General features: G+C 37.7%; 1 protein-coding gene across 2 annotated transcripts; it reads left to right on the plus strand.

Moving 5' to 3' along the window:
* Positions 1-299: 299 nt before the first annotated feature.
* On the plus strand, positions 300-4,703 carry SIG2 (RNApolymerase sigma subunit 2). 2 transcript variants are annotated; one of them, XM_089619551.1, is made up of 8 exons: positions 300-575; positions 903-1,030; positions 1,102-1,255; positions 1,593-1,969; positions 2,548-2,778; positions 2,856-2,996; positions 3,345-3,545; positions 4,194-4,703. In XM_089619551.1, exons 1-8 carry the CDS (start codon positions 476-478, stop codon positions 4,473-4,475), a joined length of 1,614 nt encoding a protein of 537 aa, XP_089475677.1. In that variant the 5' UTR covers positions 300-475; the 3' UTR covers positions 4,476-4,703. The 2 variants fall into 2 exon arrangements, with proteins under 2 accessions (XP_089475677.1, XP_089475679.1); XM_089619553.1 differs by having other exon boundaries at positions 1,120-1,255.
* The last annotated feature ends 10,533 nt before the right edge of the window (positions 4,704-15,236 follow it).

The following is a 15,236-nucleotide window of genomic DNA, read 5'->3' on the forward strand; positions in this document are numbered from 1 at the left end:
GATCTGTAAAAAGAAAAAATATTTTAATTTTTTCTATTTGATGGATTTGGATGAATTTCGATATGAAATGTAAAGAATTTCTTAGTGTACTTTAACATGGGTGAAAACTATCTGATTTTAAAAAAAAAATAGATTTTAAATGTGCTTATTAGACTTTATGAAAGCGAGATAAAACAAAAATGCGGAGACTAAATGAAATGAAATAAACAAATACCCAAAAAAAAAAAAAAAAAAGAACAATGAAGTAACCCAAAAGTAAACAAACGGCGCCGTATGAAAGAGAGATACATACATTTGAAGTTAGTGTGTGGGAGACTGACTGGCCCTGATTTGAGTTGAGAGTGGGAAGGGCTGAGATGTTTGTCTTCTCCTTATCCGTTGGCTTATCATCACCATTTGAACGACGCTTCTTCTCTTTCCGATTGATGGCTCTGTAAACAGATTACAAAGAAAGTTGGAAAAAAGAAAAAAAAATATGTCTTGCTTATTACCACAGTTCAATTGCAAACCCGACACATTCACGCCCCAGTTCAACTTGAGAACTCCCTCTCTTCCCTCCTCCAATTTTCACCTTTGTAAGTCTTCATAATCTCACTTCTCGTCTTATATGTTTTTCATTCTTTTTTTATTTTTTATTTTTATTGTGTGAATGGTCTCAAACACGTTTTTTTTTTTCGCATTTCGTTTCACTGGCAATGTACGATTCTTAGTTTTTTAGGTAGCAACTGAATTACTTAGAATCGGAGATTCTTGCGGTTCTGATGAACCAGTGAGGGAAAATAGCCTTTATCATTCTGGATTTGATTGGACTTGATATACTCAATGCGTATTTATGGAGAGAAATAACATGAGAGGTCAACGGTCTGAAAACTCTGGGATATTGACTTTATGAAAACTTGCAGCAAAAACTAGAGATCCGACTTGTTTCGTACAATGCTTTTTGTCGGCAACATCGCCAGCGACATTGGAGGCAACGATCAGCGACACTCCCTGGACTTACACTGGTTCAATAGGCCCGCTTACCGAGATGGTACTTCTCGAGGCTCAGTGATTCTTTCATGATATATGCTTTGATTGTCTCATTGTTGATTGAATAGCCAGCCCTTTTCCGCTGGGAAGGCAAAGTTTCAGGCGGCGGAGACGCTGGTGAGGAGCGAAGAGGCGGTGATAGCGGCAGCCGCAGCAGAAGCCCTCACGCTGGCAAAGGCGGCGGCGGATTTGGCCAGAGACGCGGCGGCCATGGGAACGGTTAGAGGTGGGCGAAACGGTTAACCGGTTAATCCATTAACCGTGTTAGACAGTTAACAGTTAACCATTAACCATGTTAGACGGTTAACGGTTAACCATTAACTGTGCAAAACAGTTAAAAGGTTTAACCGGTTAACCGTGGTTTTTTTTTTTAAATAATTTATTTATTTGGTTATCATCTGTTTTTCTTTTTTTTTTTTTTTAAATAGTTGGTTAACCATAAAATAACCGGTTAAAATTAACCAAAACGAACAGTTAATATTATCCGCCCGGTTAATTTTAACTGGATAAAATGTAAATTAAATGACTAGTTATTTCTAACTGGATAAAATGCCCACCTCCAGGAGCGGTGCTTGAGGACCGCGATCCGAAGAGCGATGAGCCGTCGGCCATGGGAGTGGTGTTCGAGGACCGAGATCCGAAGAGCGATGACGAGGCGGAGCCGTCGGCGGAGGAGCTCATGGCAATTCAGGAGCAACTCTCCGGCGTGGCAGCGGTGAGGTCGGAGCGTCAGGGCGAGAGGAAGGCCAAGAGAGACAGAGCCGCCGATAGGGCCGCCGCGAGCGTCGTCTCCGTCAAATCGGGCTCCGGCGGCCGTAAAAAGCGTTCCGCCACACAAGATGTCGACCGCACCGACCCGCTGCGCTACTTGCGATCCACCACCACCTCTTCCAGGCTTCTCACCATGGCCGAGGAAATTGAGCTGTCTGCCGGAATACAGGTACGAAAGTGAACAAATCAGCTCTCATCTTTCGCGTGTTTATATGAGTGGTGAATGTTCAAACCAGAGCATCCGAATCACCTGTTCATGATAAATACACTAAACCACGTTCCATTGTATATAGGAAAAATTATACAAAATAGCCATTTGAAACTTATTGATTAGCAAAATAGTCAAGGTTTCAATTTTTCAGCAAAGTATCCAAATTTACGTTTTCAAATTTTTTTGACAGCCAATATTAAATTTTTTGACGATTATTATAAGCAATTTATCACTTTAAAAATAATAATCTTGGGTTCAAAATTTATTTTGAAACCAACTTACTGCACATTTTAACTACTTCACTAAATTAAGACAAACCTTGGCTAATTGCAAATTCATAACTTTAAATTGGCTATTTAGCTACATCACTCTTGTATATATGAGTCACTATTTATAGGATTTCATAGATTCGTCGGAGTAGAAACCACATCTAGGAACAGTTTAGAGCAAGTTAGATCAACAAGAAATTTTGGGTACTCTCACTAGGAAAAAAGAGAGCATGTTGACAGTGACACACATCCTCGATATGAATTCAGGAGCTTCTGAAAATGGAGAAGCTTCAGGCGGAGCTTACGGAACGTTGCGGGTGTGAGCCGACTTTCTCGCAATGGGCTGCGGCGGCAGGAGTGGATCAGAAGACTTTAAGGAGACGGATAAACTACGGAAGTTTGTGCAAAGACAAGATGATTAAGAGCAACATCAGACTCGTTATATCCATCGCCAAAAATTATCAGGGAGCCGGTATGAATCTTCAGGATCTAGTACAGGTATGCTCAGTAGATAATCATCGCCAAACAGAAAACGGGCGTTTCGTGATTTTGATCCCTTTGAATTTGATTGGCAGGAAGGATGCAGAGGCTTGGTAAAAGGCGCGGAGAAATTTGATGCTTCGAAGGGTTTCAAGTTCTCAACTTACGCACATTGGTGGATCAAACAGGCCGTTCGCAAGTCGCTCTCTGATCAGTCCAGGACTATCCGCTTGCCAGTCAGTTTTCTATCCTCAACCTTTTAATTTGCTTGCTACAATCTTCCATTGAGTACATTTCGGATTCCTTGGCTAGCAATATTTAAATAAAGTCAGTAGCAACATAGCCTGAAACTTTTATTAATCCTGATAAATACCAATTCTAGTATTTTTTTTAAGAATAATTAATTGTACCAAGAAATATGAATCTTCTGGCTTCGTTGCTAATCGTTTTTAATTAATTGAGGACAATATTAATTAGTTTTTTTTTTTAATGGGATAGGTTTGTGATGCATTGTTATTTATTTTATTGGAAAAATTCCAATTGAAGTTTATAGTTAAAGTTATTCTCATTGTTTGGTTAAATAGTTCCACATGGTTGAGGCAACGTACCGAGTGAAAGAGGCGAGAAAGCAGTTGTACACGGAAAACGGAACATATCCTGAAAATGAAGAAATTGCGGAGGCAGCAGGATTGTCGATGAAGAGGCTTAATGCTGTGTTGATGGCTCCCAAAGCTCCACGCTCTTTAGAGCAGAAAGTCGGGATCAACATGAATCTTAAACCTTCTGTATGTCCCTCTTATATCCACAACTTCTATCATTAATTATCTCCCTTTTCTATGAGTTTCAGTTGCAAAAGAGCATAAAAAATGCACATTGTAGAATTTAGGCTATTTGGATCTCTTTTATTGGCATTTTTCCTCCACGATCAGTTTTTACCATTTTTAACCTAACTTGTGTTTCATTGATACACTAGATGATAACATATCTTAACTTGACATTTTATACCATTGAGAAAAAGGGTTACGTTCAAGAGCAGAAATTCGAGTCTAGTGGTAAGGTGATTCCTGCGACCTTGATAGTCCCCTGTTCGATTCCCCCTGGACGCAACTATTGGGGCTTCTGGGGTAGTCTCTTGGTCAATAATGCCTGGAATTCAGTCAGGTCTGACCCGGACACCACGGTTATAAAAAAAAAAGTGAAAAATCACTTAATATATGCGAGTTCTATAAACTACCTAGAAAAAAATAGGGGACAAACTATCACTGTAGTACCACAGCGTCGATCATGCAAAAAAAAGAAGCTAGTGGATAACCAAAATTTTATCCAAAGAATAGTGAAATTCTATTCAATGTGCCCTAGACTCTAAATTAGTTATGTAATGCACAGTATTTGGCACTCCATTGCGATGGTATTTACATAGATTTGTTGGACAGGAAGTGATATCATCACCGGATGCCGAAACAACGGAGGACGTGCTGTTGAAGCAGTTCATGAAGAAGGATTTGGAGAAAGTGTTGGACAGTCTGAGCGTGAGGGAGCAGCAAGTGATACGGTGGAGGTTCGGGATGGAGGATGGGAGGATGAAGACGTTGCAGGAGATCGGGGAGTTGATGGGTGTGAGTCGCGAGAGAATCCGTCAGATAGAGTCTTGCGCCTTCCGGAAACTCAAGAACAAGAAGCGCACTACGCATCTGCACCAGTACATCCTCTCGTAGCGCCACTGTGCACCAACTTTCATTTTTCATAGTAGCCAACACTTGTGCATAGATTCATTTTCTTTTTGCCTTTCAGATGAGGCATTTTTTCATTACTTTTTATTCGTAGTTCATATTTTATGAGGTAATTGCGGCATAAATACCTAATATTTTTATTTTATATACGTACATATCCTTTTTTTTTTCAGCAACATAATTACTTAATGTTACATTGTAGTTGCACCGCTACTAGAATGTCGTTAAGTAATGTGTAGATTGCTCAAAACACACATTAACAAAATATTTTAAAAAAAAAAAAAATCGGTTGCATACATACATAATGTTTTTGTGTTTATATATTCATATAACTTTTGTTTAAAATGGACTGCATAAATGAAGAGATTCAGGCTTCCAACCTATAACAACCACGCCTCTATATAAATAAATAGTTGCTACCATCGTTCACCACAACTTCGACGACTTAGAGCATCTTTAAATAGTTTAGTTAATATGCATAGCTCCATTTGCCACATAGATTTTTAATGGTTAACTGAAAGCTTATGGAAAATAATCGAATGAATTTCATTAAGCCATAATAGGCGTATATATAGGATTTACAACCTAACAGAATATACATAAAAACAACAACTAACTTAATTAGCTAGATACAAAAGATAAATATAGAATAAAATCCGATCCTAATAACTATACAGAATAATCGGATAATAAATAACAGAATAACACTGATTTCTTCACTCCCCCTCTAGTTGGCAAGTATATATCGTACATGCCTAACTTGGAAACCATCTTCTCGAAAATAGGTCGGAATAGTCCTTTAGTAAGGACATCTGCAGTCTGCTCTGTTGTTCCGACGAAAGGAATGCATATAATTCCAGCTTCCAAATTTTCTTTAATGAAATGTCGATCCACCTCGATGTGTTTTGTCCGGTCATGTTGGACCGGATTGTGTGCGATACTTATCGCAGCTTTATTGTCACAGAATAGCTTCATAGGCAGATTAATCTCCATCTTCAGCTATCCAAGAACCCTTTTTATCCACAACAGCTCGCATACGCCATTCGCCATTGCCCGATATTCTGATTCTGCACTGCTCCTCGCCACTACACTTTGTTTCTTACTCCTCCATGTCACCAAGTTACCCCAGACATAAGTGCAATACCCGGAAGTAGACCTTCTGTCTACATCAGACCCTGCGTAGTCTGCATCGGTGAACGCCTCTACTCCTCGTTTGTCTCCTTTTCTGAACAGGAGTCCTTTTCCGGGGCAGCCTTTTAGGTATCGGAGTATACGATTCGTTGCTTCAAGATGTTCTTCAAATGGGCAGTGCATGAATTGACTCACCATACTCACAGCAAAGGCAATGTCCGGCCTCGTGTGAGACAAATAAATCAGTCTTCCTACAAGACGTTGATACTGTTGCTTGTTGACTGGGACTCCTTCTTTGATGTTTCCCATCTTCAAGTTGGGATCTATGGGCGTGTCTGCTGGCTTGCACATACTCATTCCAGTGTCTTGAAGCAAATCAAGGATATACTTTCGCTGAGACACGGAGATTCCCTTCTTTGACCGAGCAATCTCCATTCCCAAAAAATATTTCATCTCCCCCAAGTTCTTCACTTCAAACTCCATAGCCAGTTTTTCGTTCAAGACCTCCATCTCTTTCAGATCGTCTCCTGTGAGGATAATGTCATCTACATAAACAATTAGGATTGACATTTTACCTTCACTTGAGTGTTTGATAAAAAGAGTGTGATCCGACTGAGATTGCTTATAGCCCTGTTTCTTCACAAACTGCGTGAATCTCTCAAACCAAGCTCGTGGAGATTGTTTCAGCCCATACAAAGCCTTCTCTAGCCTGCAAACATTTCCTCCGAACATGTCTTCAAAACCAGGAGGTGGACTCATGTAGACTTCCTCTTCCAACTTACCATTAAGAAATGCATTCTTAACATCGAGTTGTCTAAGTGGCCAGTCCATATTTGCAGCAATTGAGAGTAAGATTCTGACGGTGTTTAGCTTTGCGACCGGGGCAAATGTCTCCATGTAGTCGATGCCATAGGTTTGAGTATACCCTTTTGCAACCAGTCTCGCTTTGTACCTTTCTAAACTCCCATCGGCATTGAACTTGGGTGTAAATACCCATCGGCAGCCAACAACCTGTTTCCCACGAGGCAACTCTTCAAGCCTCCATGTTTGATTCTTCTCAAGTGCATTCATCTCCTCCATAACAACCACCTTCCATTTGGGTTCAGATAGGGCTTCCTGTATACTTTTAGGAATGACAAGAGAGGACACATTTGTGGTGAAGGTATTAAAGGACATAGATAGACGAGTATTAGAGACATAGGAAGACATAGGATATAGCGGAGTCATAGTACAATACCTTTTTTCTTTTCTTAGAGCTATATGAAGATCAATTTCTAGGATTTCTTTACCTTTTTCATTAACCACTTCCGGCTCAGATTCATGATCTACTGTAGGAGCGATGACAACCTCTATTTCTTGATTCCGGTTCCTCTTCGTATAAAATTTGTCAAAAGGACTTAACATCTTCCTCTTTTTTATTTCACCAGATTCACTTTCTTCATTCATAATGTGAGGTGGTTCACTTTGACTTTCATGATCATTAATTTGATCAGTAAGTTCCATATTATAATTAGGATTAATTTCACCATCTTCATTATTTTTAAAAAAATCACCCATTTCATCCGTTTTTAGAAAATCTAACTCTAGACACTTTGTATCTTCATTATGAGTCTCCCCCTGAAGATAACTATAAAAAAAAGCTTCATTTTAAAAAAAAACAACATCCATGGTGATAAACATTTTTTTAGTTGATGGATCAAAACATTTATATCCTTTTTGAGTAGGTGGAACTCCTAGAAAAACACATTTTTTACCTTTTGGATCGAGTTTACTTTCTGTCCGATTAGGATTTTTAATAAAAACAGTGCATCCAAAAATTTTCAATGGCATGGAGTTAATGGTTCGAGAATTAGGAAAATATTTTTGAAAAACATCTATTGGAGTTTTAAAATCCAATATTTTAGAGGGCATGCGGTTAATAAGATATGTAGCATGAAGTAAAGCATCTCCCCAAAGATATTTTGGAATTTTAGTTGAGAACATAAGAGTTCTTGTAACTTCAAGGAGATGTCTATTTTTTCTTTCCGCAATACCATTTTGAGCTGGAGTATCAATACATGAACTTTGATGAATGACACCTTTTTCAGCAAAAAATTTTTGTAAGCTTTTTGAAAAATACTCTCGACCATTATCACTCCTCAACATTTTAATTTGTGCATTGTATTGAGTTTGAACCATGCTGAAATTTTTTTTAAAAATGGTTTCAACCTCACTTTTTTCTTTTAGCAAGTAAACCCAACTTATTCTGGTATGGTCATCAATTATAGTCATAAACCACCTCTTCTCATTTGATGTAGATACTCTAGATGGTCCCCAGATATCACTATGAATTAGTGTAAATGGAGACGTAGGAGTATAGACCCGACTAGGATAATTACTTTTATGATGTTTAGCTAAAGCACAAATTTCACAATGAAAAGAAGAAAGGTCTTTATTTATAAAAAGATTGGGATACAACCTTTTTAAATAAGAAAAACTAGGATGTCATAGTCTAAAGTGTTGTAAATACACTTCTTTATTATCTGGGAAAGAAAAAATTTGAAGACAAGAGGCCTTTTGACCTATTTTATTCGTGGCTGATCCATCTTCTAAGAAATAGAGTCCATCATGCTCCTCAGCATTGCCAATCGTCCTCCCCGTTGTTAGCTCCTGAAAAACGCAAGAATCAGGTAAGAAGTGGGAGATTGTTAGGAATATTGCCCACTTGAAGATAATGAATAAATGATTACTAAATTCGATAATAAGATTACTTTATTAGCATTATATGATTAGTGGGTTGAGTTCTAAACAATTAGAATCAATAACAACTATCTTCCATAGCCTCTGTATCTAACTGAGTCACGTGCTGGGCACCTGAGTTCGGGCGGTGTGCTAAAACATGGTCGATGACTGATATACGCCTGGAAAGCTATATCTAAAGTCATATATGTGGAACACATGGGTGAAGGCTGATCACTATGTGGGAGCATTCTACACTTGTGGTAAGTGTACGACCTGGACAGGTCTTGGTGTAGATGTGTCGTTTAAGGACCGTTACGACACACTAACTGAGGCCACTATGATGGTCACAGTGAGACTTGATCTAAATCCTGAAGTGATCATGGACACTGGGTTATGTTACTGGGCTCTTTGACTCATTCGCTAAAAGGCTATTCATGCTAATCACAGCTTATGTCTTGGGAGTTTTCTCAGAGCATGATTCGAGTGGGAAGTGATTTACAGATACGGAATCCAGCCTTAATGAAAGAAGGTTAATGTTCACTCACCTAAGGGTTGATTCCAGAACCGATAGATTGCTAGCACTTTCGAAGTAAGTAACGTTCGAAAGAATCTTTCGTTGGGGAAGCAACAATGCTTAGTGCTGATATGTATCAAGAGAAGTATAACGGAAAAATTGACTTCTCTTGACACGGGTTGAACCTGGAGGATCTTGATCACGAACTGACTATATCAGTGGACACTCGTCACGATGAGTAAATATAATTCTAGTATAAAGGAGAGTTCAGTCTTGGCTTACAAGGTGGAGTATTTGACCAAGATTAGACGAATCGATGGACAAAAGAGAAAGGACTATTTCGTCTTTTTCATCGGATTTGTTAAGCTTCTATTACTAGGTCCATAGTCCCCGATTCGGCTCTGATAAAGGCGGATAAGAACTTTCTTATAATAATGTTTATCATTATTAATCTCACTTGCTGTAATTGTGATTGACAGCATTAATTCTGGAAAACGGGTATTCGCAGAATTAAATAAATATTTATGGTAGAATTGTTTATTTATTGTTTGATCAAGTAAATAAACAATTATTAATTATTTGTTTATTGTTGGACCAAGTAAATAAATAATTAATTGAGTTTTAAGCAATTAGGCCTTGCACAAAATATGAAAGTCGGATTTAGGGTTTTGGCACTAGGGTTTGCGCAAATCCCCTTGGCCGTGTGCCTAAAAACCGATTTTTATAATATTGGTATTTACCAATATTTTCTCTTTAGTTGTTTAAATAAAGGAGAGAGAATAATATAAGATATTTTCCTATATTTTCTCCTTATTTAAAGGAGAGTATTTAGGAGAATATTTATGAGAAAATTTAGGAGAATAATATATTCTCCTTTATTATCTCACTAAATAAATTATTCTCTATTTAAATATCCCATAGATATTGATCTGATGGATGAGAGAAAAAGTAGGATTCACTTGTTGAGATCCAAGGGCCTAGATTAAATCCTCTAGTGTGAACACAATAAAAGGAAATAAAATATTCTGGAAGATTCCATGAATATCTCCTTTTTACTACTATAAATAGGGGTTCATGAGAAGGCAAAAAAATGCAATTAATTTGTGGAAAATTTCGTGGCTCTCCCTCTAGGGTGTGCGAAATTTTCAGCCTCTCCCTCCCCTCGGAAATTCGTTTCCATTCTTAGTAAAATAAGAGAGAGATCTCGAAACACCTAGTTTCGTGATCTAGTGAGATAAAGACTGTGCCCACTCATCTTTCTTATTCGCCTCGGAGATTACGTTTCAGAAGACTAAGGTGTCATCCTCGAGTCCTTCATCAAGCAACTCAAGATGAAGACGGATTGTGAAAGCTTTCAGTTCGTGAGCCAAAAACTGTAAGTATTCGTTTTTCGCTCTATATCGGTTGCTTGACTTATATGCTCTCGTGAATTAAATTAATTAAACATAACTAGATCTTGTTAATTATAACCATAATTTAATTAGCTTATGATCAGCGTAATTAATTATTTTTCCGCATTAATATGGTTATATGGTGGACTCATCTCAAAAGAGGCGCGTCGGAGCGATCGTTCGTGTCCGATGCGCGCTCGATCCACCAACAAGTGGTATCAGAGCTAGATGTTATGATTAATTAATCGATTCGTTCTTGTAATTAATTTAAATATGGTTTGAATGAAATTATATGTGGATGTGAATTTCATGCAATTCAATATATGATATGTGAATTGTGATTCGTGGTTTGATCGTAGAATATTTGATTCTCGCTTTTCTAGATTTTTTGTAAACCCGAAATTCAAAGGGTATAGGTTTTATGTAATTATTATTATTATTGTTGTTGTAATCCGATGGTGCGACGTTCTTGATCATGACGATCGGCGAGAGATTGATACAAAACGAAGAAGCATGACGGACGAAGAAAGCCTCCATGACTACGCCACAAGAAAACTTGTCACAAAATTTTGTGACAAGTTTCGGCCGTCCTCTTCGTGCCGGGCCGCGCCCTCGTGGTGGCGGCGGTCCGGTGCAGCCTCAAGTCTAATCTTGACCTAGGTCAAGATAAGAGGATTCGTCCGGGCCTCAGCCCAGAAACCCTAGTGGGCCCACGGGCCCACTCATTAAAAAAAAAAAAAATTTACCAAAAAAAAAAAAATTAAGTTTTTTAAATGTTTTATTTAAATAATTGTATGGGCTGAGCCCTAATGATTTTTTATTTAAAACATTACAAAATAAATGATTATGATATCGATTTATTTTAAATGGGACATTGGAATGTGCCCTTACTTAATTAATTTTTTCGATAAAAAATTAGAAAAATTAAATAATTTGATATTGATTTATTTTTCTAAGGGACATAAGAATGTGCCCAATTGAATCCATGGGCCAATATGATTGGGCTCATCTTGATTTACTTTATAGAATCAAATAGGAAACGATCAATCCGAACCAAACCATTCTTGCATGCTCTTGTTTGTTTATTTAATTACTATGCCATGCTTGTATGCTATAACTTGGATCATGTATCGTATGTTAATGGTTGTCATGGGCTTTCATTCATTAAAATTGTCTAATTGGATTAGGATAGTTAATTAATGAATGAGTTGAACGGATCGGAGAGCTTTGTCACCAAGCCGATAAGAGGCTAAGCTGAGAGGTACGTAAGAAGACCTAGTGTCTCACCTTCTCTACTGGGAGCTTTTCCGTGATGGAATACTTTTAGGATAATCAAGACTAGATGTCACGAATTCCTAATCACTAAGCTATATCGAAACATCTGTTTTTAAGGGTAGCTTAGAAACACTCGAGTTTTTAATATGATTTAGTTAACTCGAGTGGATCACCTAGATTAAAGTTAATGCTAGGAAAAATAAAATACTGAAAGTATATTGAGTCGTAGGTCTCCAACATTGACACAACACCGTGAGGATGAAAGATCCCCTCGTGACCGGCGGTTTTCTAAACATGGTGGTCAGTTCCATTCGGAAGGGCTTTTCTGATTCCAATACCAAGGTTGTGTCTCTGACGATAGGTGGGAGGGTTGATCTCTGCGTGTACTAGTTACGCTAGTGCGTATGAGCTAGATTTCTTTCACTGAAATGTTGGGTTGACGCATGCATGAACCAACCGGTGGTTGCTCATGTGGCCAAAGATTCCTATAAAATTGGTAGTTAGTGAGCATAGTTATGAAGGTGCATGTACTATGATTGCTCACTAATCTGAGATGGTTCTCATTTTCACTAGGTGCACTCCGTTACGTCACCAGAGTGAAACGGACTGTGGCTATTAGTCGAATTACCTTGGAATATAAAAACTGGGTTCTTTTGTTTAGTATTTTATCCCGTGCATGTTTGCATTATAGTTTTTATTTCCTAAATTATATTGATAGTTGTTTCTTTTCATATTGCCAATAAATGTGCTTTTTATGTTTTTAGTAATCATGTCGAACCCTATTATGGCCCTGTTGTCGAAAGACGTCCTGACTGGAGATAACTTCCCTAAGTGGAAGTCGAATCTCAACATTGTGCTTGTGAGTGAAAGCATTCGCTTTATCCTCACTGAAGACAGACCTCCTCTTCCTGCTCATGGTGCCTCCAAGAACTTGAGGGAGGACTATGACAAGTGGACTACTGCCAATAACAAGGCGGTGGCCTACATGCTCGCAAGCATATCTGATGCGTTGCGAACTAAGATGGAAGGGAAGGAGACCGCTGTGGAGATCCTTGACTCGTTGCAACAAATGTTTGGGATGCAAAGCGAGCAAGCCCGCATTGAGCTCACCCGTAAGTGCACTAGCACTAGGATGACTGCGGGAACTCCGGTGAGGGATCATGTCATGAAGATGACTAACTACTTCACCGAAGCTGAACTCCATGGGGCACAGATGGATGAGGTTACTCAGGTGGGAATAATCCTGAATTCCCTTTCGAGTGACTTTATACAGTTTACGTCCAACTACATCATGAACAAGTTGACGTATGGACTGTCTCAGCTGTTGAATGAACTACAAACTTTCGAGTCTATCACTCGCCATGGGAAGAACAAAGGGTCAGCTCTCTATGCTGACAAGAGTTCTTCGCCTAAAACCAAGAAGAAGTTGACTTCTGGTGTTGAGTCATCTAAGGCACGTCCGAATACTTCAAAGGGGAAAGGTCCCGCTAAAAAGGAAAGGAAGAACTTCAAGAGAAGTGGAAAAGGAAAAGAAAAGAAGCGAGAAAGCATTGGTAAATGCAACCACTGCAACACTGAAGGCCATTGGAAGAGGCATTGTCCTTTGTACTTGGCCGAGCTTGAGAAAAATAAGAAGAATGCTGGTATTGTACCTTAAAATTCATGATTAAAGATATCCTAAAAATGTTTTGAGGATAATTATTCATGAGCATACTTCTTTGCTTGTTGCAGAGCAGATCTGATGGAGCACACATGTGTAGACGAGCTTGCTGAGCAATGTCGGATTCAAGCCCGAATTATAGAAAAGCTCATGCTCCGTTTGAAGATCTAATTTCCCGCTAGTTTTATTACTTTCATCTTTGGATTTATTTTTTGAACATGGGATGTGTCATTTAATAAATCCGAGGTTTTCTGGACTGTAGCCTTTATGGTTATTCCAGAAAGGATGAATCTTTCTTTCTTTATGAACACATGGTTGTGTCTTTAAATATTTCCTTCTATAATTAAATGCCTTGATTACTTTTATGATATTTGAATATGCATGAATGCTTATGTCCTTATGAAAAAGATATAGAATATGAAGGTCACGTTTTTCCGTTCATATGCTATATAGAAGCACAATAAATAAATATAAATATTTTCTAAGTTATTATCTCTGTTAGAATTTAATTAGCTTTTATTGCTTCATTAAATTCTTATGTTGAATATGTTTTATTGTTTTAAGAACTATTTAGAGCTTTGAAAGCGTCTAAATAAATATTACCATTATTCGACAATGACTTGTGCGAATAATAAGTAATAAAGGAGACACAACTAAAAGTTAGTGTTGATGATGAATTAAATTAGTGGGAGCTTCCTTAATTGGAACCTAGTCACTAATATTCGTATTGATTGGGAGCATCCTTGAATGGAACCTAACCACTCTAGATTCATTGATTGAGTGAGAGCATCCTTAATTGGAACCTAGCCAGTCTAAAATTCAATAATCGAGTAGGAGCATCCTTAGCTGGAACCTAGCTACTCTTATTCATTGACTTAGTGGGAGCATCCATAAATGGAACCTAGCCACTAAATAACCAATATTATTGAGTGGGAGCATCCTTAATTGGATTCTAGTCACTATTGTTCAATAAAAGAGTGGGAGCTTTCTTTAATGAAATCCAGCCACTTGTTGTTCAATAAATAGCAAACATCCTTCATAGGATTAAATCCATCATTGAAGATGGCATCCTTAACCGGAATGTATATGCTATTGTTCAATAATTAAAGTGGAAGAGTAATCAATGATTATCTTGCCACATAAATCAATGAATTAAAAGGAAGGATAATTTTGAATTATCTTGTCGTTAAAATCAATAACCTAGTGGGAGCATCCTAGAATGGATCCTTGTCACTCTCATCAACAATAAACTTTCCTTAAATGGAAAGACATGATCTTGAGATATCACTCTCGATCATACTAACTTGTCTGAAAGTTATTAGCCCATATTTAATAGATCTACCTGTTAAGCTATTAGCTTAAAGGAATAGAGAGGTCTATAAAAGGATTAATGAAATGGTTTAAGCTTTATAAGCTATAAGGTAAGGGATTGAGCCCTTAAGGAGAGACATTATCATAAATGATACTCTTCTTTCTGATACCACAAACCACTTCATTAGGGATCTTCAAAATTGAAGATGAACTGTCCTTTGAGGATGAAGTTCCAATAACATAAAGACATGGATCGAAGTAGTTATACTACTAAACCTTTTGAAATATGAAAGGTAGATCCTAAGTACTTAACAAACTAGTCATGATTGTACATGGATGTTTGTTATAATCGATATTTTGAGAATGATCGATAAGTATAGCTCCTAAACAAGTGTCATGAATAAAGTCATTACTATTTTAGTTCTAGACCTTATTATGACACTAGTAAATTGACTGAGCTAACTGTTTCTAAAATTAAATTTAGAAACGACATGCTCGTTCCATAATGTCTCAAACATACTTATTGATATAAGGTATGAGCTCAATGTTGAGGCTATTGACATTGTCTTTAAAAAAGGACTAATAGTTAGACCTTAGACAATGTCGTATTTCCGAGAATAACTACATGTGTTGTAAACACTGTAATTTATGGAAATAGTGAGATACTTAGTTATTTAAATATAGTAGATCCTTAAAGTCCTGTGTATATATTGAATATGAACACGACAAACAAGGATTAACTA

This window comes from Urtica dioica, chromosome 7 (assembly GCF_054948205.1).
Source record: "Urtica dioica subsp. dioica isolate 48M chromosome 7, U.dioica_male_clone48M_v1_H2, whole genome shotgun sequence".
In the NCBI taxonomy this organism is placed as follows: domain Eukaryota; kingdom Viridiplantae; phylum Streptophyta; class Magnoliopsida; order Rosales; family Urticaceae; genus Urtica; species Urtica dioica.

Coding starts and splice junctions, on each gene's coding strand:
- SIG2 (XM_089619551.1), top strand. CDS start 476: ATGTCTTGCTTATTACCACAGTTCAATTGCAAACCCGACACATTCACG. Junction 576..902: donor CTCCTCCAATTTTCACCTTT/GTAAGTCTTCAT, acceptor GAAAACTTGCAG/CAAAAACTAGAGATCCGACT. Junction 3,546..4,193: donor ACATGAATCTTAAACCTTCT/GTATGTCCCTCT, acceptor TTTGTTGGACAG/GAAGTGATATCATCACCGGA.